The 24734-nt window shown below is 36.6% G+C and overlaps 1 protein-coding gene across 2 annotated transcripts in view; it reads right to left on the bottom strand.

The window, feature by feature from the left end:
• The window catches only part of SS18 (SS18 subunit of BAF chromatin remodeling complex), a 70440-nt gene that overhangs the window by 30592 nt on the left and 15114 nt on the right, over positions 1 to 24734 (bottom strand). For both annotated transcript variants that reach the window (XM_068993560.1, XM_068993561.1), the window contains exon 4: positions 2375 to 2528. In XM_068993560.1, coding sequence (XP_068849661.1) covers positions 2375 to 2528 — 154 coding nt within the window. The remainder of the gene's footprint in view (positions 1 to 2374; positions 2529 to 24734) is intronic.

Genomic DNA, 24734 nt, shown 5'->3' with positions numbered 1-24734 from the left:
ACCATTCACAACATCCCTATGAAGTCAGTATTAATATTATCCCCATTTTACAGAGGATAAAAATGAGGCTTAAAGAGGTTTACAATTTTGTCGAAAATGGTAAAGTAGTGGTTTTTAAGAGTCAAGCCTAAGTAGTCTGATTTGAGTTCTTCCCCTCACTCCTGATATGTGACCCAATGAAAACGGATGGAGTGAATAATTAAAAAACATTTCAAATTGGCAACAGAATGTACTTTGTGATTTCCCAGTAGGTAAGAAGTGGGACGGAGAAGGCAATGGCACCCCACTCCAACACTCTTGCCTGGAAAATCCCATGGACGAAGGAGCCTGGTGGGCCACAGTCCATGGGGTCGCTAAGAGTCAGACACGACTGAGCGACTTCACTTTCACCTTTCACTTTCATGCACTGGAGAAGGAAATGGCAACCCACTCCAGTGTTCTTGCCTAGAGAATCCCAGGGACGGGGGAGCCTCATGGGCTGCCGTCTATGGGGTCGCACAGAGTCAGACACAACTGAAGCGACTTAGCAGCAGCAGCAGCAGCAGCAGCAGGCATATATTATCTATTTTTTTTTAATCAGCTAAATTTATTTTAAAGGAAGATATGTGATCAAGATCAAACAGCAAATAAAGAACACTACCACTTACAAGACAAAATATTAAAAACACAACTAAAATCAGAAATCAAAAGCCTAGATACAAATTTGTGTGCATAAAAAGGTTGGCTAAATATCATAAGAAACCTATTAAATAAAAACAATATGACTAACTGGACTTCCAATTTCTCCTACACCTAACTGTAAACTTTCTAACTATGAGTTGTTTTAGAAGTTCTCCAGTATTCTAGACAACCTAGGTCATAAGTGGTTGAAAATCCCTGGCTCATAAAGAGATATCTTATTCCAGACGGCCTTACACAAAAACCAAATGTCATGTTAACAATAATTACACTGCTGCTCACTTGCTTCCTCAGCCTTTGGCGTGAATGTTACCTGGAGAAGTTGAATTAAATTCCTAATTAAAGGCACCACTATAAAAAAAAAAAAAAATCACAAAACTCCCCTGACTTACTAACCTGCATTGGCACTACTCTGACAGTTTTAAAAACAACGTGTCCTGATGATCTAAGTGTGGTCAGAGCAAGAAGCTTCCTTCGACTACAACCAGTTCCTTCTGACTACAACCAGAAGGAAGCAAGAAGCTTCCTTCTAACTACAACCAACAAGCTGTTATGTCTTTAATCCTGCCTCCACGTGGGGTGAGGGCCATGTGGGCCGTGACTGTGGAAGCCCTGGCAAGAAAGAGAAAGTTGCCACCAAAACATCCCAGCCTCCTCCATGACCCATCAATCACACATCGCTCTCCGGGAAGCCAGGTGACCTGGCCTCTTTTGCTCTGTGCTTTCTGCATCTAAAGACTCTGAACACCAGTGCTACCAACACAATCAGTTGATACTATCCTAAAGATGCTAATACTACTAATTTAAAAAATAAACTTCTCTGTGATTTTAATTTACTCTCGCTATTGCTATTTGTATAATACTTTCTTTATGTTGATGAAAATAATCTTTTTTAGAAAGTAATAATATTCTTATATTAAATGTAGAAAACACCCCACCAAAAATTATGGGTGTGGGTGTGACTACTATTACAAAAACAAGATAATTTAAAGATATTTTTCAGGTTAAAAATTCAACCCAGCAAAAGGTGTGTAAATCAGCACCTGATGGTCTGAAAGATATTTTAAGTAGCTCTAAACTTAAAATGGATAAACAACAAATGAGGTATTATATAAGAAAGCTGACACTTTTCAGCTTTTAATTTTGCTCAATTTCCACATTTCCATTATGCTATAAACATATATATTCATAAAAATCCAAGCTCAGTTTCAATAGACCAATGAGGAAATACTAAATACATTAGCACTTTAGAGTGTTTCGTTTTATCTCCCTATGTGTTATTTTTCTAACAGTACCGTTTCTGACATCAATAAAATTTCGAGTAAACACAAAACTCAGAGAAATGCTACAATACATTTTTATAAACATTTTAATTCTTAAGCCATGATGCCATGCCTTTTCCCCCCACCAAAAGCTTCTAAAGCCAGCTGTATTGCATAGTTTCAGACAGACTAAATTTAGCCAGTTCTGTTCATCAGAGGAATGCTGTGTGTCAGCTACATCAAAGCCCAAGGGCAGCCTGATAAACACTGAATACAGGTCACGTAGCTCTGTAGCTAACAAACTCTAAGAGAGCTTGGACTCGGGGGCATTCAAAGCAGTTTTGTCATCAACAATCTAAGTATCCCTTGAGCCCCCATGTCGTTTCAGTTGCTAAGCAACTCTGGTGTTAATGTCTTAGAGGAGAGAAACTTACCAGGCATCTGGCCGTTCATCTGGTTCTGCATGTGTGGTGCCGGAGGACCCCCACCTACCATTCCATCTGAAGGCATGTTGTGAGCGCGCGGAGGTGGGGGAGGGCCGCTCGGACTCATCCCTCCGGGACCCATAGGCATACTCTGTGTGGGTGGCTGAAAGAAGACAGTTTAGTAAAACAAGACAAACAGTCAGGCTAATATATTAAAGATGCATACGGTGTAACAGTTGCCTATATTATTCAAGTGAACAGGAACAAAAACACACGTGTTTCAACTTATTCTACTGCATTTTAATTATGGGCTTATTCACATTGTGTTTAATACGCTCCAAAAACTTCATAGGATCATCAGCATGGATGTATCCTCTGACCACCTTAGACCAAAAGAAGAACCACAATTCAGGTATATTTCACTTTACAGTGAAAATTTAAAAATCATAACATTTGATACAAAAAGAATTGTTTATCTATAAAGATTTCTAAGGTGCCCACTACTGCTATTTCAATTATACTTTAAAAATCAAGTCTCCTTTCATTATTGATATATTTGGATATATTTACTCTTAGTGGTTATTTTACCTGAAAAGATACAGTAACAAAAGACTAAGGTACAGAAACTTCAAAATGTGATACATTTTATATTGTTGGGAGGGGGGGTGGCTTTGGAGGGGGAATGTTTCAAACCACAAAGATGCAGCTCAGCCCAACATTTTTGTGCCGACTACTCCTATAGATTGGAAACATTACTGACGGCCTCCAAGGGTACACAGACAGCTGCCTCAAAAGGATGCCTTTGGCAAATTTCCTAATGAAAGTGTGAAGAAAATCACTGACTAACCTTGAGAGTTCACAAAAGGGCAAAAGGAAAAACACAGATATAAGATAAGGTGGTCTGTAAACCTGGCTCCCTTCTTGGGGATTTTTGGGTAGAGAAAGCATAATAGTTTCTTTCCAAACCCCAGTTTTTTAAGCCTGTAAGAGGATACGGAAATCTTACCTTTACAGATCTATTTTGCTTTCTTTCTCTACTTGTCTGTGTTCTAAACAGAATGTCCATTTCTACAACTGCAGTCTTCCTCTGACATGTTTACTGCGTCTATACTACCCAGATTTTGCAAACACAGTCCTCCCTAGCACACTGACCAGATATACATGGTTCTTTAGATATCACGTGTAAACACTCAAATCTCCTACCACCTCATAATCACTAACATTTACAAAATTAAACAGATTCAAAATCTTAAATTCATAATCTTAGTTTCTTCCACTACTGAACCCAATAACTGCTTATTAAATATCTCCTCTTTAAGTCTTATCTTAAATTCTTTATCCAATTTGTATTCTTGAAATACTTTGCTTCATTTTCAAGAAAATTACCAAACATCAACTCGGTGTCACATATCTCACTTTTAAATCACCCTTTATCTTCCTTCAATATGGCTGACTTGACCCTCTAGTTCGAAAATCCAATTCCTTCCTCCTATTATCTTGTCCAAATTTTCTGTTCAAGAATTTATGCTCTCATTCTCAGTAGGTATCAGTTTCTCATCTTCTTGTAATTCAAGTGATTCAACTCATAAAACATCAGTGTTCTCAGTTCCCATCATAATAAAGTAGCTTGTATCAAACTAACCCTCTTGCTAATAAAAGCTATAAAATCCGGACAGGCCACTCTCTCCTTCCGAGATGGCCCAAACTCTGTCTGTGGAGTGTCTTTTTCTCTAAATCCATTTCTTACCTATCACTTGATTCTCACAGAATTCTTTCTGCCATGAGACATCAAGAACCTGAGCTTCATCAAGTTCTGAAACCAGGAGGTGGATCAAGAAAGATCTTGCTGTGATTTACGCCAAGGAGTATTCTGTCTATGTTTTCCAAGACTCATTACTTTGTATTTGTGCTTCTTTACCTGATTAGTTGTACTTTTTGAAAATGGCAAAAAAAAAAAAAAAAATTAAAACTGTTTTTCTAAAAAAATAAAATCTAGATAAAAGGAAAAATCATTTGAAGGCACCGAAGAGTAATGTACACAGAGAGGAACAAGAGGGGAAACAACTCTTAAAAGAAGGGAAAAATGAAAACAATACAACCCCACAGCCACGCTGGCTTTTCCTGACTTCACTGTGGAACAGAAAACGCAAGAGGTGGCAGTCCCACTAGCCTGAGAGAAGACGGAGATTTTCGGCCACCAGAGAGTCGGAAACTAAAGAACAAAGTCCCAGAGAGAAAGAACCAGAAAGAAGGGAGAGATTCAAGAAAACTAGCAGAAAACAGCCATTATGACAAAAAAGATCTGAGATTTCAACTCTGCCCTGTTCAAGGGAGACAAAGACTGGAGTAGAGGCCCCAGCACATCAGAAGGGCCTTCAAACAAGCCAATCCCTCTGTTAAGATTTCAAAAGAGCTTTTACTTGGATTAAGATCACAATTTAAATAGATCAGCCCTACCAAGCCCAAAAACCCTCAATTAAAATTAAAAGGCATTCTACAAAAAATAAGAAATGGCCAACACTCATCAGGATGGCTACAATAATTTTTTTTTTTAACTACAGAAAATAACAAGTGTTGGTAAGAAAGTGGAGAAAATAACTCTCATACGTGCTGAAGGGACTGTAAAAGGGTGCAGCTGTTGTGCCGAACACTTGAGCAGATTCTCAAAGAGGTAAACACAGAGCTATCAAAGGACCCAGCAATTCCTCTCCAGGTATAGATCCAAGAGAACCGAAGACATACATTCACACCATATTTATACGTGAATGTTCACAGCAGCACTATTCATAAAATGGCCAAACAGTAGGGAAAAAAACTAAAAGTTCTTTAACCGATGAATGAATAAACAACATGTGATAAATTATCTACACAATGGAATGTTTTTCAGCCACAAAATGGAGTGAAGTACTGATACACACTACAGACACATCTTATGCTAAGTGAAGAAGTCAGACTCAAAAGTCCATGCATGGTATGATTCCATTTACATGTGCTGTCCAGAACAGGCAAAGCCAGAGAGACAGAAAGTAGACTGATCAGTCTTTGCCAGGGGGGTGGGCAGAGGTGACAACTGGAGCTGATGGTCAATGGTCATGAGTGTTCTTCTTGGGGTGATGGAAGTGTCCTGAAATTAGATAATGGTAATGGCTGTATACCCTGTGAACACACTGAAAACCACTGAGTTGTATACAAGCATTCCTCACTTTATTGTGCTTCAACGATACTGTGTGTGTGTTTTATAAATTAGACGTGTGTGGCAACCCTGTGTGAAGGAAGTATATTGGTGCCATTTTTCCAACAGCATTTGCTCATTTCAAGTTTCTGTGTCACGTTTTTGTAATTTTCACAGTATTTCATGACTATTATATTTGTCACGGTGGTCTGTGAGCAGTGCTCTTTAATGTTACTATTGCAAAAAGATTACAACTCACGGTTCTGATGCTGGTGAGCATTTTTTTAGCAATCGAGTATTTTTTAATTAAGCTGTGTATACGGATGTTCAGACACAGTGCCAATCCACCCTTCACAGACTACAGTACAGTGTAACACAACTTTTATATGCTCTGGGAAACAGAAAACTTTCTGTGACTAGCTTTATTGCAGTATTCACTTTATGGTGGTGGTCTAGAATGCTGTGTCCGACTCTTTGCAACCCCACGGACCGTAGCCTACTGAGATCCTCCATCCATGGGATTTTCCAGGCAAGAGTACTTGCCATTTCCTTCTCCAAGAATGGAACCCACAATATCTGAGGGTGACTGTACTTTAAAAGGTTAAAATGGTGAACTTCACACTATGTGAATTTTATCTCCATAAAAAAGAAGAGACTAGATGGACAACCAACAGAAATAATAGAAAACAGAAAAAAGACACATAGGTCATTCACATTTTAGAGTTATATGAGAGACCTTAATAATGACTAATATGTTCCAGGCAAAAAGCAAACAGGATAAATGGAGAATTTCAGCAAAAAAGCCTAGAATTCTTAAAAGAGTAAAGTGGAACAACAAAAATGTAAAATAAAATCACACATCAAGATAGAAAAAATGGAGAGAAAATACAACTCAAAAGTGTTACAGACATGTATGTCATGCTAAAAAGGCCTAACACACATCTAACTGGAGTTACAAAAGTAGAGAAAATGACACATAAGCAGTAAGAATGCTGGTCAAGAATTTTCCAAACCTAACAAAAGACATGAGTCTCTAGCAAACGTATGAAGCTCTACACACCTCAGCAGGATATGAAGCAAACATAGCTAGACGTGTCAGAGTCCAAGTCCTAACAGCCGAAGTCAAAGTGAAAGCCTTAAAAGCAGCCAGGGAAAGAGAGTCACATTACCTTCAAGGGGCTGGCGATCAGACTAAAACCTATTCTGTATAATGCAGCCAGGGAAAGAGAGTCACATTACCTTCAGGGGGCTGGCGATCAGACTAAAAACCTATTCTGTATCAGAAATAATGGAAATAGAATGCAAAAAACCAAGACCTTTACGGTGCTAAGACAGAAAAAGAAAATGATAAATCAACCAACCTAGAATTCTATACTAAGAGAAAATATACTCCAAATACGAAGATGAAATAATAATGGTTTCAGATGAATGAAAACTGAGATAACTTGTTCAACTGAAAAGGATTCATCCAGCTAAAAGAAAATGGTCCCAGACGGAAGCACAGAACTAAAGGAATTAACAGAAAGGAATGAAAAGGTAAATATGTAAACAAATAAAAACATTAACATTTAAAATAACAGTAACAATGACTAGTATAGTTTAAAGATATGTAGAAGTATAAAATATGACAAGACTAACATAAAGGACAACAGAATAAAGAGTTAAATTGCTATAAATTTCTTGTATTTTTCAGCAAGTGTTAGAAGTACAAATTTAGACTGAAATCTAATACACCAAGCTTGCACAATGTAATCTATTGGGTAACTACTCAAAAATGCCTATACACATATAAAGAACAAATAATGCTTGATTAATTCAAAGAAGGACCAAAAAAAGACAAATAGAAAACCAGTACCAGGCTGACAAACTCAGAACCTATTGTATCATGTTCTACATTAAATATTTATGGACCTCTCAGATTTCATATCCATATTCAATTTCATATTTATATTCAATATTTCAATAAAATAACAAATATTACTGAATTTTTAAAACACTCAACTATATTCTGTTTACAAGAGATTTACTTTAAACTTAAGGACATACAGATGTTAAAAGAAAAAGAATAATATATAAACATTAATTAAATGTATGGTGATGTCACTATATATCAGTTGACAAATCAAGAACTATTACCACTAGAAAAACAAAAGGGACAGTTTATTATAATGAAAGGACCAATTAACCAGGAATGTAACGATCATAAATTTGCATACACCTTATAACACAGCTTCAAAATCTATATCCTAAGAGTTGACAGAATCAAAAGGAAAAAGTGAATAATCCATAATAATGGTTGGAGATTTTAATATACTTCTAGTAACTGACAGGACAAAAAAACATCTAATAGCAATAAAGAGCCTTAGACTATAAGATTTGACAACACCATTAACAACTCAATTTAATTAACATGCTTAGCTTACTATATACAACAACTGCATAATACACAATCTTCTCAAACACTCAAGGAATGTAGACCAAACTAGGCCATATACGGGGCCACAGAGGAAGTCAACAAATAACAAATGATCGAAATCACATGTTATATGTTTTGAGCACAGTGAATTAAACTCGAAATCAGTAACAGAAAACTAATAACCTGTTAGTGAAGAAATCACAATGGAAATTAGAAAATATACTGAATTGAATGAATGGTAATGAAAATGCAACATCAAATTTGTGAGACAGGGACTTCCCTGGTGGCCCAGTGGCTAAGACTCCAAGCTCCTAAAGCAGGGGGCCTAGGTTCAATCCCTGGTCAGAGAACTAGATCCCCCATGCTGCAACTAAAGCCCAGCACAGTCAAATAAATAAATTTTTTTTTTTAAAAAAAAGCAGCAGCAGCCAGGAAAAAAAAAAAAAAAAAAATATATATATATATATATATATATGAGATACAGCTAAACCATGAAAATTTATAGCTTGAAAATGCATATTTAAAATGAATTTTTAAGAAAGGTTGAAAAATTAATGATATAAGCTTCCATCTGCAGTAGCCAGGAAAAGATAGCAATCAAACCCCAAATAGTATAATGACGGAAATAAAATAAGACAAGTACAGAACTCAAGGAACCATATGCAGTCTTTTAGAGAACACAAAAATGGGGAACAATTTCCAAGTCTTAATGGGGTCACCAAAACTCTGATACCAAAACCTGACAATGACATCACAAGAAAGAAATTTACAGGCCAATATTTCTCATGAACAGACGCAAAAATCCTAAACAAAATTTTGCAAATCAAATTCAGACTGCATAAAAAAGATGATGCATTATATAAACAATGGAATTTATTTCAGGAATGCAGGCTAATTTAGCTTCTGGAAATTAATCATTGTAACACTCACCAAATTACCAAACTAAAATTCATATAATCATCTCAATAAAGGAAAATTATCTGTTAAAATTCAACATCCACTGAAGAGTTTAAAACATTAAGAATGGGAACATCCTTAACCTAGTAAATCTAGTTTACAAAATAAAATGTATACTCAATATCATCTTTTATTGATGAAAATACTGGACTTTCAGGAAGAAAATAAAAATTCAGGAACAAGACAAGTATATTCATTAACACCGTATATAAAACAAAATAAATAGACCAACAAATCAACAGTATTAAAAAAGAATAAAGTAGGGGGAAAAATAAAAGATTGGTAATGACATATAATTATTATTCAAAGATAACATGATTGAGTGCATAGAAAATGCAAGAGAATCTTTAACAAACTGCTAAGATCACTTAAGTAACTAGAGACAAGGTATATATATACACACACCTATATATGTGTGTATATATATAATTTCTATAATTTCCAATAAACAACTAGAAAACTAAAATTTTGAAAATGATACCATGTATAACAGCATCCAAAAAAAGGTAACTAGCTAGGAGATAAATCTAGCAAGAGATGTGCAATACTTCTACACTGCGACATTGTTGAGAGAAATTAAGGGTTACTAAACAGAGGGATATGTCATCCTCATTGACTGGAAGACTAAATATTGTGGAGATGTATCAGTTTCTCCAGTGTTGGCTTAGAAATTTTATGTAATCTCAATCAAAATTCAAGCAGGCTTTCTGCAGAAATTAACAAACTAACTCTAAAATTTACATGGAAATACAGAAGACTTAGAACAGCCAGGATTCTAGAACAACAACATTACCTGATATATAGTATTCAGGTATGTGGCTGATGCAAGGACTGATAAACAGGCCAACAGAATAAAAGAACTGAGGAACAGCCCCACACTCACAGCCACTTTACAACAAAATGATTTATATTCAATGGGTGAAAACTGATCTTTCCAATAAACGGTACTGGATAAACTGAACATCATGTGAACAAAAATGAACCCTGACTCCTAGCTCAGATCATAAACAAATTTAATCTGCAATGAATCATGGATAAACGAACTTTCAGAAGCAAGGATATCTTCCTGACCCTTATACAAGAAAGTATTTTATAAACAAGACACTGAAAAGAAAAGAAAAAGACTGATAAACTGGGATTTCATTTAAATTAGAAACTGTTCATCCAAAGACTCCATAAAGAGAATAAAAAGGTAATTTTCAAACTGGAATAAAGTATTTGCAATATATATAGTCAGTAAAAGATTTGTATCTAGGATATAGGAAGAAGCCCTACAAATCAATTTAGAAGACAACCCAGTTGAAAGTGGGCAAAAAAACAGGCATCAGAGAACGTTTTTGGAATGATAGCATTATTCTATATCCTGACTGCAGCAGTGGTCACAAGGATTAGTCGAAATTCATCCACCTAAACAATTTAAATGAATGAATTTTAGTCTATGTAAATTATAGCTCAACCGTCATTTTCTCAAGAAAGCCTTCCCTCACCCTCAGGGTCATCGGGCCCCATTATCTGCCCGCTTAGTCCTAGATGCCCTTCCTTCATAGCATTTGCAACTGTTACTTAAAATGTTTGCATCATTGCTTAATTAACATCTGTCTACCACACTATATGTTAATTTCTGTAAGGACTGAGCCCATAATTATATTTACTTATCACTGTAGCCCCCAATCATCTAGTATCAAATAGAAGTGAAGTGTTAATTGCTCAGTCGTGTCCGACTCTTTGCAACCCTATGGACTGTAGCCCGACAGGCTCCTCTTTCCATGGGATTCTCCAGGCAAGAATACTGGAGCGGGTTGCCATTTCCTTCTCCAGGGGATCTTCCCGACCCAGGGATCCAACCTCAGCCTCTGGCAATGTGGGCATATTCTTTACCATCTGAACTATCAAATAGAGGTACTCAACAAATAACTGTTGCGAAAAACTGGGGCTTCCCTGGTGGCTCAGATGGTAAAGAATCCACCTGCAACGCAGGAGACTTGGGTTTGATCCCTGGGTTGGGAAGATCCCCCCTAGGGGAGAGGGAAGGGCAATCCACTCCAATGTTCTTACCTGGAGAATGCCCATAGAAAGAGGAGCCTGGTGGGATCATGATTTTGATTGTCAAAATTGCTTACTCAACTCCACACCTCCATTTGGAAGTCTATTAGACACTCAAACTTAAAATCTACAACACTGAGTCCCTAACATCTCGGCCTCAGCCTCAGATCCCTTTATCCAACACTATCTATCAGCTGATGACAATTTCATCTTCCAGTTGCTCTGCTGAAAACCAACAGGGGCATCCTTAACCTCTATTCTTACATACTGCCTCCTACACCCAATTTTCAACATATCCTTTGGGCTCTACCTTCAAAACAAACCCACAATTTGACTTCTACTACCAACTCCTCTGCTACCACCCTAGTACAAGCCACCATCACCACTCATGCTCATGATTACTGCAAGAGCCTCCTTGAGGACTCCCTGCTTCGACCCACTCTCCTCCATAGTAAATTCTCCACAAAGTAATCAGAAACATCAATCCACTCTCTGGCTCAAAACCCCCCATGAGCTTCTGGTTTCAGAGAGAAAAACAAAGTCCTTACAACAGCTTGCAAGATAGGCTCTGTTCACACATCTTCCTCACCTTATTCTGTTCCAGCCACAACAACCTTCCCATTGTCCCTTGGCCAGGCAGGGTCTCACTTCAGGAGCTTTTCACTGCTTGTTTCCTCTGCCTAAAACACTTTCTCAGGTCTTAGCTCAGACGTCACCTTTTCAAAGAGGTCTACCCTGACCACTCTATTTCATATTATAAACTCCATCCCAGCTTCCAGTATTTCCAATACACCTCTTCCTCTCCTATTTGTTTTCCTTTCCTTAGCTCTCTCTATCTCCTAACAGGCAACATGATTTAATTATTTATCATGCCTGCCTTGCTTGGTACAACATAAAATCCAAAAGAGCAGGACTATATGTGTTTTGGTAAAGTAATTAACTATTGCCTAACACACAGTAAGTATCTAATACTTAGGGAAAAAATGAAGAAGCAATCAAATTTAAACAATTTACTATAAAACTAAAAATAATTCTGAGTATAAAATATCTTCACTATTTCTTTAAATATTTTAAAAAACTGAAAAATACAAATTTTAGTTGAATAATCTTTGACCTGTATAAATACCATTAGTGTAACTGTCACTAAAATAGTTCCCCAAAGGAGGCAATCAAGTGACATACAGAAACAGATTAAAAAGAAATTATTCAAAACAGGCTACATGTATTTTACACATACAGATAGATACATATACACATATAAATACTTCCAAAATCTGATAAAGAGATGATCCTTAGACACACACAAGAGTCTTGATGAATCAACCAAGACTGGATCCAAAAGCCCCATCCATATCACTATTTGTCATACTTTCTAGTCCTAAAACCAGTCTCCCAAAATGAGTTTTACACATATCTGAAATAGTTTAGGAAGGTCTCCTCGATTCCTCATTCATGCTATCCAGCAAATGGCTATCATGATTCTTCCTAGAAGTCTGAAAAGGCAAGATAGGCAACAATGTTGGCAAAATGCTCCCTGTACTAACGTAGAGAAATGTGCTCCCATAAATTAATTCTCTATGAAATGCACAGTTACCTCCTTTATGAAAACTTCTCTAATCCTCAACAGAAGAACTAATCACTTCTATTATGTTTCAAATGTACTTGAAATATACATACTTCTAAAATAGCATATAATTATACTGCAGAATTACTGTTGTCTTTAATTTCATTTATAGAATGCTCTGGCATATAAAATACAGACAGACATTTCAAAAGACCATTTCACCTGCAGTCTTGCTGTTTTTAATACCAAAATGTCTTAATTAGACACCTTTTATTTTGCAGCACTTATTAAGGTAGAAGAGAAAGAAGACAGCTGTGGCTGGTGAAAGAAAAGGGAGTAGTCTGAGATGATCACTATGTTTCTCAGTAAAAGAACTCAGTGTTTATACTACTCACTTGAGACAGGAAATACGAAAATGCAGGCTGTGCACTCCCCCCCCCCCCCCCCTTTTAACAGCAGGAACAGAGGAAACTTGAGAGAGATGAGTTTTGCCCACATCATGTGGTGAGGAATATTCAAACTGGGTATGCCAAATGGAAGCTAGATTCACGGTGCACACCTGGGCAAGAAGATACCTATTTGGGAGCCAAGAATATGGAGAAAGTGAAAGTCGCTCAGTTGTGTCTGACTCTTTTTGACACCATGAACTATATAGTCCAAGGAATTCTACAGGCCAGAATACTGGAGTGGGTAGCCTTTCCCTTCTCCAGGGATCTTCCCAACCCAGGGATTGAACCCAGGTCTCCCATACTGCAGGTGGATACTTTACCAGCTGAGCCACAAGGGAAGCCCAAGAATACAGAGGGAGAACTTCAAGTCAAGAATATAAAAAACCAGGAATGTGAGTGAAATCTCCCAGAATGGGTGTGTATAGTAAAAAAAAAAAGTTCAAAGATAGATCATCAGCATTTGATGGGCAGGTAAAAGATAGGGAGCTGAGTAGCTAGAAAAGTAAACAAAGAAAACTCACAGAAGTTCAAGAACACAAGCTTCAACATTATCACACTGACCAAATAAACATGATCATGTTCATCAAACACTTAAAACATTCTGAAACACTCTGAAAAGATGCCAATATTGAAGAAAAGTCCGTACCATAAATCTAAATAAAATTTTAAATGCTTTCATTAAAAAAAAACTAATATAAAATAGGACAGTGTGTACAGCAAGGTTCTACTTGCATAGAAAAGAAGGGCAAAGTATGTATTTACATTGGCTTTTATTTGCATAAAACACAGCAAGAAGACAAGTTGGAGATGGGTTTTGTATAGCTTTTTGCAGTCCTTAATGTTCTAACAACATCAAAGTATTATTACCTGTGCTAAAAATTAAGCTAAAATTTATAAATGAAACAGACCTTGCTAATCTTTAAAATGTTCCATAGCTCTAACCATGTGTTCCTTCATTTCACTTGGATCATACCTACAAACAGCTAATTCTGTAAACAGCAAATCCTATAATATCAAACTTTAGTCACTGAAACATCTTAACTAATGAGTGCTCTGCCAACATGGTCACTGACCTGAAGACAAATATATGATTGTTTTTACTGACACTTGTCTAAGGAAAGGCTAATCGAGTGCCCAGCGCTAACTCAGGCTATCAAATGTGGCATCCTCCAAAAATGCAATTTAGGAAATAAAAAAACAACATATAAAGTGTAAGGCTACTTTCTCTAAGCTGATTTTTAGTAATAATTTAAGACTTTTCTTTTTTTGTACAGAAAATAGATTAAACAAAAATTATCTTTAATACCTAACATTACCTGGTTAGAGATCCTTTTTAAAACTTAATGCTCATAATGAATTAAGTGAAAAGCCAAGACAAGCAATTCCAATCAACTTTCAGCCTTCTTTTACAATTAAATGCGCACACACTCAAACTCAGTGAATGGCATGAATATCAGTTAAGTCTCCAAACTCCTTCCCTTATCCTGCGTATATATTCAGTAACTGAATCCTGCCAATCTGCTTTTAAACACTCCCAAATCTGAATTCTCTTCCCATGTGTACGTTCCAATCGCATACTACCTTCATTTTCATCACCATCAATATTTACTGAGTACCTCCTACACACTGGACACCCTAAACTGTTTCATTTAGTCCTCCATGTAATAGCATCATAGAGTAATTGTAAATTCTCATATTGTAAAGTGGTCACGGTACACATCAAATGAAGGTAGATACTACAGAAAAAGGAATCATATTTTCCCAAAGTTTTACATATCCTCAAATGTCACTGGATATCCCATTCAAAATACATAGCAATATAAAATCCTCAGTTCCTAGTTATACAATAGAATCAACTACAAAGCTCTTAAAATGTGCAGCCAAGGTAAAGAAACACTAGACTATATGATTCGCCAAGTTCCTTCTAGCTCTAAAACTTTAATTCTGTAGAAATATTTCCAGACTGTATGTCTTCAAAATGAACTGCCACAATAAAAAAGACTATTTTCTCCCCCAAGTTCTTCCCAAAGAAAAATTAAATAGATAAAAGCTTTCTAAAATTTAAACTGTTCTCTCATAATTCTTTCCTAAATCAATGGTACTTGAAAGTGAAAGCTGCTCAGCCATGTCCGACTCTTTGCGACCTCATGGACGATATAGCCCACCAGGCTCCTCTGTCCATGGGATTCCCCAGGCAAGAATACTGGAGTGTGTTGCCATGCCCTCCTCCAGGGTATCTTCCTGACCTAGGTACTGAACCCAGGTCTCCTGCACTGCAGTCAGTCTTTACCATCTGAGACACCAGGGAAGCCCACTGTTGTTGTAGAAAGTAAATACCAACTCTGAAAACCAATATTCCAGTGATGCCTCCAACATCCTAAGGGAGACAGGACCCTATATACACATACTAAATGGAGGCAGAATAGTGTGCACTTTGAACAATGCCAACTTTGTATAAATACTTGGCCTCTTTCAATGTCACCTCAGATGTCAGGCACACTGCTTTTAAATAAGCCTGTCCACAGACTACATTCTCTGAGTTCTGATTTGTGATTTGCTGCTTTTTGGTTATGGGCTTAAAACTGAAAAATCAAACTGTTAAAGCATATATAAAATTAAGAGTAGTTTCTGTTAGAAACTTACAACGCATTTGAAACAAGAAAAGAATACCCAGGACCCAGACTAAGAAGTAAAATGCCTAATGGTTAGTACACTGGCTTTATAAGTCGTCTTTCTCCTTCTAGGTCTTTTTCCATTTATTCCTGGTCTTTTAATTCTTGACTTTCATTCAGACAGAAAAGGATTGCTAGATCTGGCCTAGTTTCAGATACATGAAATATTACTATAAACACATAATTCTTCTTTTGGGGGGTGATATTAAAAACTGAGAGTTGAGCTTACATATAAGTATGGGTACATTTCCAATTCCTACAACCAGTTAAAAAAAAGTGAAAAACTTCATTCTGGAAAACTTCAGTAAAATCACCCTAAAACATACAGTCTTTTTTCAGGGTCAAAATTTCTCACACTACAGTTAGTAACTAGTATATTCTATCTCTTTTTGCCAATTGGTGATATGTATTCTGCTATTTCAGTTTTCCCAAATTCACCTTTCTTCCTATTTCATTTCTAATCCAACTGCTTCCCTTGCAGCTGATTTTTCCCCTCTCTAGCCCCGCTGTTCTATATTGCTCCACCTCTCTGTTGCTCTCCTTACTATGAGGATCGATCTACTTCTAGTTTCTCTAAAACCCTTCCTCCTTTGCTAATGTTGCTTTTCAAATAACTTAAGCTTCAAAATACTCATTTTTTTAAATGAAAATTTGGTCACAAACTTCAACTAAAACTTTGACCAGTACTAAGAGGGAAAATTTTTATTTCAAACTTCACAAATGGCAATATCTATATTCATTAGCAAAATATGTAAAATGGCGCCCCTGTGTTACATGAATCTCAAATAATGGTAGCCTTGTAATGAAATCTGTGTCTTTCCCATGTGATAGTTCTTAACTAGGTGATGGTAAAATAATATTTGCCTTGAATACAAACAATAATAATTTTTACTGTCCTATTTTATCTATAGGGGAAAATATAAATGCTATTTTAAAAAATTTCAAAAAATTACAGTAAAGTGTATAACTGAGCAACAGATGAGAATGGACTAGTAAATTCTGAATCAGAAAATTCTGCAGTAGCTTAATGAATTTCTATGGTAAGCTACATTTTACCACATTGGTTTCTCAATAATTACTACTTTCCTGAGGATGGCAAGAGAAATGAGTAACTAAATCTCAAGATGCGTGCTATGAACCAACACTGTTGGGTTCTCCATAAAAGCTAGAGAGAATAAGGGACTTCAAATCCCTTATGATTATACAGTGGAAGTGAGAAATAGATTTAAGGGACTAGATCGGATCGACAGAGTGCCTGAGGAACTATGGATGGAGGTTCGTGACATTGTAGAGGAGACGGGGATCAAGACCATCCCCATGGAAAAGAAATGCAAAAAAGCAAAATGGCTGTCTGGGGAGGCCTTATAAATAGCTGTGAAAAGAAGAGAAGCAAAAAGCAAAGAAGAAAAGGAAAGATATGAGCATCTGAATGCAGAGTTCCAAAGAACAGCAAAGAAAGATAAGAAAGCCTTCCTCAGCAATCAATGCAAAGAAATAGAAGAAAACAACAGAATAGGAAAGACTAGAGATCTCTTCAAGAAAATTAGAGATACCAAGGGAACATTTCATGCAAAGATGGGCTCGATAAAGGACAGAAATGGTATGGACCTAACAGAAGCAGAAGATATTAAGAAGAGGTGGCAAGAATACACAGAAGAACTGTACAAAAAAGAGCTTCACAACCAAGATAATCACGACGGTGTGATCACTCACCTAGAGTCAGACATCCTGGAATGTGAAGTCAAGTGGGCCTTAGAAAGCATCACTATGAACAAAGCTAGTGGAGGTGATGGAATTCCAGTGGAGCTACTTCAAATCCTGAAAGATGATGCTGTGAAAATGCTGCACTCATATGCCAGCAAATTTGGAAAACTCAGCAGTGCCCACAGGACTGTAAAAGGTCAATTTTCATTCTAATCCCAAAGAAAGGCAATGCCAAAGAGTGCTCAAACTACCACACAATTGCACTCATCTCACCTGCTAGTAAAGTAATGCTCAAAATTCTCCACGCCAGGCTTCAGCAATACGTGAACCGTGAACTACCAGATGTTCAAGCTGGTTTTAGAAAAGGCAGAGGAACCAGAGATAAAATTGCCAACATCTGCTGGATCATGGAAAAAGCAAGAGAGTTCCAGAAAAACATCTATTTCTGCTTTATTGACTATGCCAAAGTCTTTGACTGTGTGAATCACAATAAACTGTGGAAAATTCTGACAGAGATGGGAATACCAGACCACTGACCTGCCTCTTGAGAAATCTGTATGCAGGTCAGGAAGCAACAGTTAGAACTGGACATGGAACAACAGACTGGTTCCAAATAGGAAAAGGAGTACATCAAGGCTGTATATTGTCACCCTGCTTATTTAACATCTATGCAGAGTACATCATGAGAAATACTGGGCTGGAAGAAGCACAAGCTGGAATCAAGATTGCCGGGAGAAATATCAAAACCTCAGATTTGCAGATAACACCACCGTTATGGCAAGAAGTGAATGGAACTAAAAATCCTCTTGAAAGTGAAAGGGAGTGAAAAAGTTGGCTTAAAGCTCAACATTCAGAAAACGAAGATCATGGCATCTGTTCCCATCACTTCATGGCAAATAGATGGGGAAACAGTGGAAATAGTGTCAGACTTTATTTTTTTGGGCTCCAAAATCACTGCAGATGGTGGTTGCAGCCATGAAATTAAAAGACGCTTACTCCTTGGAAGAAAAGTTATGACCAACCTAGATAGCATATTCAAAAGCAGAGATATTACTTTGCAACAAAGGTCCGTCTAGTCAAGGCTATCATTTTTCCAGTGGTCATGTACAGATGTGAGAGTTGGACTGTGAAGAAAGCTGAGCGCCGAAGAATTGATGCTTTTGAACTGTGGTATTGGAGAAGACTCTTGAGAGTCCCTTGGACTGCAAGGAGATCCAACCAGTCCATCCTAAAGGAAATCAATCCTGAATATTCATTGGAAGGATTGATGCTGAAGCTGAAACTCCAATACTTTGGCCACCTCATGCGAAGAGTTGACTCATTGGAAAAGATCCTGATGCTGGGAGGGATTGGGGGCAGGAGGAGAAGGGGATGACAAAGGATGAGATGGCTGGATGGCATCACCAACTCGATGGACGTGAGTTTGAGTGAACTGCGGGAGCTGGTGATGGACAGGGAGGCCTGGCGTGCTGCGATTCATGGGGTCACAAAGAGTCGGACATGACTGAGCGACTGAACTGAACTGAAGACTTTAAGATATTTCCATAGTCTATGAAGACAATATTTCAAATCAAGACAAACTGACAAAATTCAGAATTGCACAGTATCATAAGTTACAGAGACTCTCCACTGGTTGGGCCGAAGGATATGGAAGGGGTAACAGGATCTCCTGAGAACACTGTCCACACTGCTCACTGCCCAGCCACCCACGGGATTCTGGTAACTATCTGGGGGAGACTGTCCCCTCTCCACATTCAATGCCCTGACTTGAGAATCCTGTAATGTGTTACTGTTTTGACGAGAACATGATCAGAAAAGTGTTATATCTTTCAGGTGTACTAGAACAGGAGGAAAGAAAAAAATCACCATAGGCTACCATGGTGACAATAAGCGAAATTCTTAGCCTGCATCTTAAATCCACAATATAGTCCAGACTATACGCAGACTCATTCATTTAACATGTTCTTTACAAACTTAACACCTAAGGACAAGAACAATGCTAGACAAAATAGAAACAAAAGTGATTAAGGCATTCATTTACCTAACAACACAACAGAACAATCAAGTCACTGCAGGTTGTAAAATTTAGATTCAAGCTCTAGAAAAATCTAGCCAACTCCTACCCTGATACACAAACTTAAGAGCAAAGGGGTCAAACTTTTATTTCCATTCCATCCTAGTAGTAACATGACTGATTGATATACTGCATGAACTGCTTGCAGTAAGGCGTGGGTTCAAGGGTCATGCTACCACTTACCAAGACACCTGAATCATCCTGAGACACCAATATTTTAAAGAATTCTGATGAAATACAGTACTCAAAGGACTCAGTACTTAGTAGTCCTTCTGCAAGTGTGTTCTCTCTCCAGTGAAACAGGCATATCTGAGAAGCCATAAAAATAAATATACTATGGATAGCAATTCAGAATTCTACTCCAATACTTCAAGGAATCACATAGGGTGATGGCAGAGAAGGTCATTCAAATCCTCCCTGGTAGACAACAAAAAAGCTGGAGAAAATATTTTAAAAATATTTTTCATGACATAAAAGAACAGACAAAGCAATTAAAAATGCACAGGTCAAGCTCCAGAAGAAAAAAAATGCAGAGACATGGGCCCAAATCTGGGGCTATATTTGCTGTGGGCACAATAGGCAGGACAGAAAGCTGGTTGAGGATTTCCCAAAACTGATCAAAGATTTCAATCCATAGATTTCAGAAATCTCAACAAAACACCAAGCAGGATAAATAAAAAGAAAATAGACAAATAAGACCCCTAGAGAGATCATAGTAAAACTGCAAAAAACTCTAGACAAAGCAAAACTCTTCAACACAAAAAGTCAAACTGCCTTCAAAATAATAACGTTTACATCGACACAGCTGTCAATAGATAAAGGTCAGAAAACAACAGAATTATTAATTTAATGTACTCATATGCCAACCTAAAATCTGTCCCTGGCAAAAGCATCTTATAAGAATGATAGTTAAAAAAAAAAATTTCAGATCACATATACAAATAAGAAAGACCTGAAGGTATTTGCCACCACCAAACCAGTGCTAAAAGGAAATGTTGAAATATGTTCTTTTGGAAGGAAAAAAAGAAATGATCTGAGAGAGAAAAGGCTGAAAATGAAGGGAGGAATGAAAAGCATCAAAAATGGTAACAATGATAATTCTACTGAATACTAACTTTAAAAAAAGTAATAATCACTTGTGAGTAAACAGTCACAGATTTAAAATGTGTAACAACAGATAAGTCATTGAGAAAATGAATAGAAATACAGTATCTGAGGGTTCTTGAATTAACTGTATAGTAACCTATATAGTAAAAGAATAGTACGCATATAAGTATATAAAAACAAGCATAAAGAAAAAGGAATAATTTAAAAAATTACCCAGACAGAAAGAACAGAAAAAAGGAATATAAACAGATGAGACAAACACAAAGTGTTTGTATGGTAGGTTTATATGACGGTAGGTTTAAACTCAGATATATGAGCAATTACGTTCACTATAAATGGATTTAATGTTTCAAGTAAATAACAAAGATTGTTAGATTGGATTTTTAAAAAAAGTTTACGTATTATTCATAAAACAGGTATCTCTAGCACAAAGAAATGGAAAGGTAGATACAACACGAAAATGCTAAAGAAAGCGGACTGAGCTACACAAAAACCAGACAAGTCGGTATTAAAACCAAAAGCATAATTAGCGACAAGGAGGAATACTTCATAACAACACATGTTACAGAGAATCAGAAAGATATAACATTTCTAAACATACAAGCACCCACTAACAGTGCCTCAGTGTGATAAAATCTTAAAACTTTACAAGGGAAAACAGTCAATCTATAACTATACTTGGACATTTTAAACATACACCTCTCAGTAGCTGATAGAACAAACACAAAAATGAAACATCACGAAGTTTAAAAAAAAATCAGTAATTAAGAGAAGATTCAAACAAGATTAACACACTTGAAATAGTCAACATATATAGGACTCTGCTCTCAGGAGCTGACGAATACATGGAACTTTTGTAAAAACTGACGATATGTTGGACTATAAAACAAATCTCAAAGAATTCCCAAGAACTGAAATCATATGAAGTGTTTACTACCCACAATGCAATGAAGTCAGAAATCATTAAGAAAAAGAAACAATAAAATCTCCCTGCTTGCAAACTAAGAAATATATTTACCAACCCACGTATAAAGAAGAAATAACAATGGAAATTATAAAATATGTGGAACTAAATAAATATGAATATACTACACCAAAGAACTAATTGGACAGAAATTTATGCCTTCAAATGCATAAATGAGTATGGAAGGATTAAAACTGAGGAAGCCAGCATCCATCTTAAAACTCAGAAAAAGAACAGCAAGATGCAGGGAAAGAAAATAAAATGAAACAATAAGTAAGATCAGAAACGAGCCATAGCCAAAAAGAGACGAAAGAGTAATGTCACGAAGTCTGGTCCTCAAGAATTCTTTTAGGGAATCCAAAAGGTCAAGACTATTTCCATAATAGTACTCAGATGATGTTTGCCTTTCAGGCTATGTTGGTATTTATAAAATCATGGTGCAACAGCAGAAGTGGAGATAGCAGCTGCAGCCTTGTATCAAGGCATCAAACTCTGCTGTAAATCACTGCACTATTGACTATCACAGGCTGGCAGTAAAAGAACATCACTTTCACTTAAGAATGTCCTTGATAAAGCAGCAAAAATTATTCGTTTATTAAATTCCCCATGTCAGTTAAATACTCCATGTGATGACAAAATGAGAAAATAATAAACATATCTGCCACAAATCAAAGTAAAATGAAAACACTATGTGACTGAGCTGCTTGCTGATCTAAGCACTGTTTTCATGGAATCCTGGGGTTCGTTTTTTCATGGAATGTCTCTGGCTCACATGGTAAAGAATCTGCCTGAAACACAGGAGATCCAGGTTCAATTTCTGGGTTGGGAAGATCCCCTGGGAAAGGGAATGGCAACCCACTCCAGTATTTTTGACTGGAGAATTCATGGACAGAGGAGTCTGGCCAGTTACAGTCCATGGGGTCACAAAGAGTCAGACACGACTGAGCGACTAACACTTTCACTTCCCTTCATGGAACACCAACTTTACTTCAAAGAACAATTTCTAGACAAATTACACTTATCCAAGCAGACATTTCCTCAAAACTGAACACAGTGAGCCTGGAAAACAACTGACAGTACCTGTTGCCAAAGATCACATTGCCAATGACCCTTGACTTTTCAAGGAAGAAATGGGAATCTGGCAAACATATTTTTTATCTTGAAATTGACAGCATCCCAATATAACAGAGACTTTTCTGATAAGACTGGCGGTAATTTCAACAAATGTGGTTTTTGGTATCACATAATGAAACATACTCTTGCCTGGAAAATCCCATGGACGGAGGAGCCTGGTGGGCTACAGTCCATGGGGTCGCGAAGAGTTGGACACGAATGAGCGACCACTTTCACTTTCACTTTCATGCATTGGAGAAGGAAATGGCAACCCACTCCAGTGTTCTTGCCTGGGGAATCCCAGGGGCGGGGGAGCCTAGTGGGCTGCCGTCTATGGGGTTCCACAAAGTCGGACATGACTGATGTGACTTAGCAGCAGCAGCAGCAGCAGCAGCAATGAAACATATCAGTATTTAGAAAATGTGCAGAACTAAGTGAATTTATTATTTTCCAAATGAGCAAATCATGATGTTCCGAAATCATGCATGAGTAAAAGATCCATCCAAAAGTGCAAGAGAGACCAATGAACTTTAAGGTACCGGAAAAAGATAAATGTACTGATAAAATTTCAGATTCCATACTGCAACTAACCTTAAAAAAAAAACAAAACACCTGCTGACATGTGCTATACTACCAGATTATTCACAACAATCTTAAAAAGCTAAAAATATTTTTCCCTTTACAAACTTCCTATTTGTGTGGGACTGGGTTTTCTTCTACTTCAAACAAAACATACTATGCTAGATCGAATTCAGAAGTAAATATGAAAATACAGATGGTTTCTATTAAGCCAGACATTCAAAAGAAATTTGCAAAATTATTAAACAGTATCATTTACCTCCTAAATTAGTTCTCAAAGATATAGTTGTTTTTTCTTTAGAATCTTAATTATATTAACATGCAATGAGTTTAGTATTGTTCATTTGAAATGAATAGTAGTATAATAAGTAAAATAAAATAAATACATCATATATATAACATATGAAACTCCTCAGAGTGTTCTGTAATGTTTACATATAATGCAGTTCTGAGAACAGTTTGAGAAATGATGCAACAGGGAAAGATCAAAGACAAATGCTGATTCTTTAAAAAGATTAAGAGAAAAAATACAATAAATACTTGGCAACTGTGATTAAAAAAGATTTTTAACAAGAAGGCACAAATAAACTACAATGAGGATTAAAAAAAAGAAACTATCACTACAGATCCTAAAGATGTTAGGAAAATTCTACAAAACCCTAACAGATGTTAGGATTATTCTACACACTTTATTATCAATAAATTTGAAATTTTAGATAAAATGCTAAAAAGCACAATTTACTGAAATAGGTATATCATAAAATATAGAAATGCATAAACTGTCCTATAACCATAAAGAAATTGAGCAGGTAAATAAAAGTCTTCTCACACAGAAAACTCCAGATCCAGATGGCTTTTCTAAAGAATTATACCAATCATCTAGGAAATAGCTATATTATGCAAATTCTTCCAGATAAGAAAAAGTGGGAAAATTCTGCAGCTCATTTTATAAAGCCAGCATAACCTCAAAACAAAAGAGAGACAAAGGCATTATAAGAAAGGAAACCTAAAAGGCAATTACACTCATGAACGCACATAAAAATCTCGATCAAAAATTCAACAAACTGAAATTTTTTTAAAGGACGATGACCAAGTAGGTCATGAAAAAGTAGGCTAATTACTAAAAAATTCAAGACTGAACAATAAGAAGTCAATCAATGCAATTCACCACAATAACAGATTAAAGAGAATACTATGATCATCTCATTAGACGCAATAAAAGTACTTAATAAAACTTAACATCCATTCAATATATAAACTCTTGGCACAGAAGAAACAGAAGGGAACTTCCTTAATCTGATTAAAGGTATCTACCAAAAACTACAGGGAACATCATAGGGAATGGTTAAACAGTGAGAGCTTTCCCTTTGTGATCAGGAATAAGATTAAGACGTCCTCTGTCATCACTTCTACTCAGGACCGTACTGGAGGTCCTAGCCAGAGAAATAAGGCAAGAGAAATAAATAAAAGGTTTAAGGACTGGCAAGAAAAGAACAAAACTCATTATTCACAAATGATACATTGGTGAATACAGAAAACAAAAGTATCCACAGAA

This window comes from Capricornis sumatraensis, chromosome 21 (assembly GCF_032405125.1).
Source record: "Capricornis sumatraensis isolate serow.1 chromosome 21, serow.2, whole genome shotgun sequence".
Lineage (NCBI taxonomy): Eukaryota > Metazoa > Chordata > Mammalia > Artiodactyla > Bovidae > Capricornis > Capricornis sumatraensis.
Note: the sequence above shows the minus strand (reverse complement) of the source record. Positions and strands in the feature narration are given on the sequence as shown.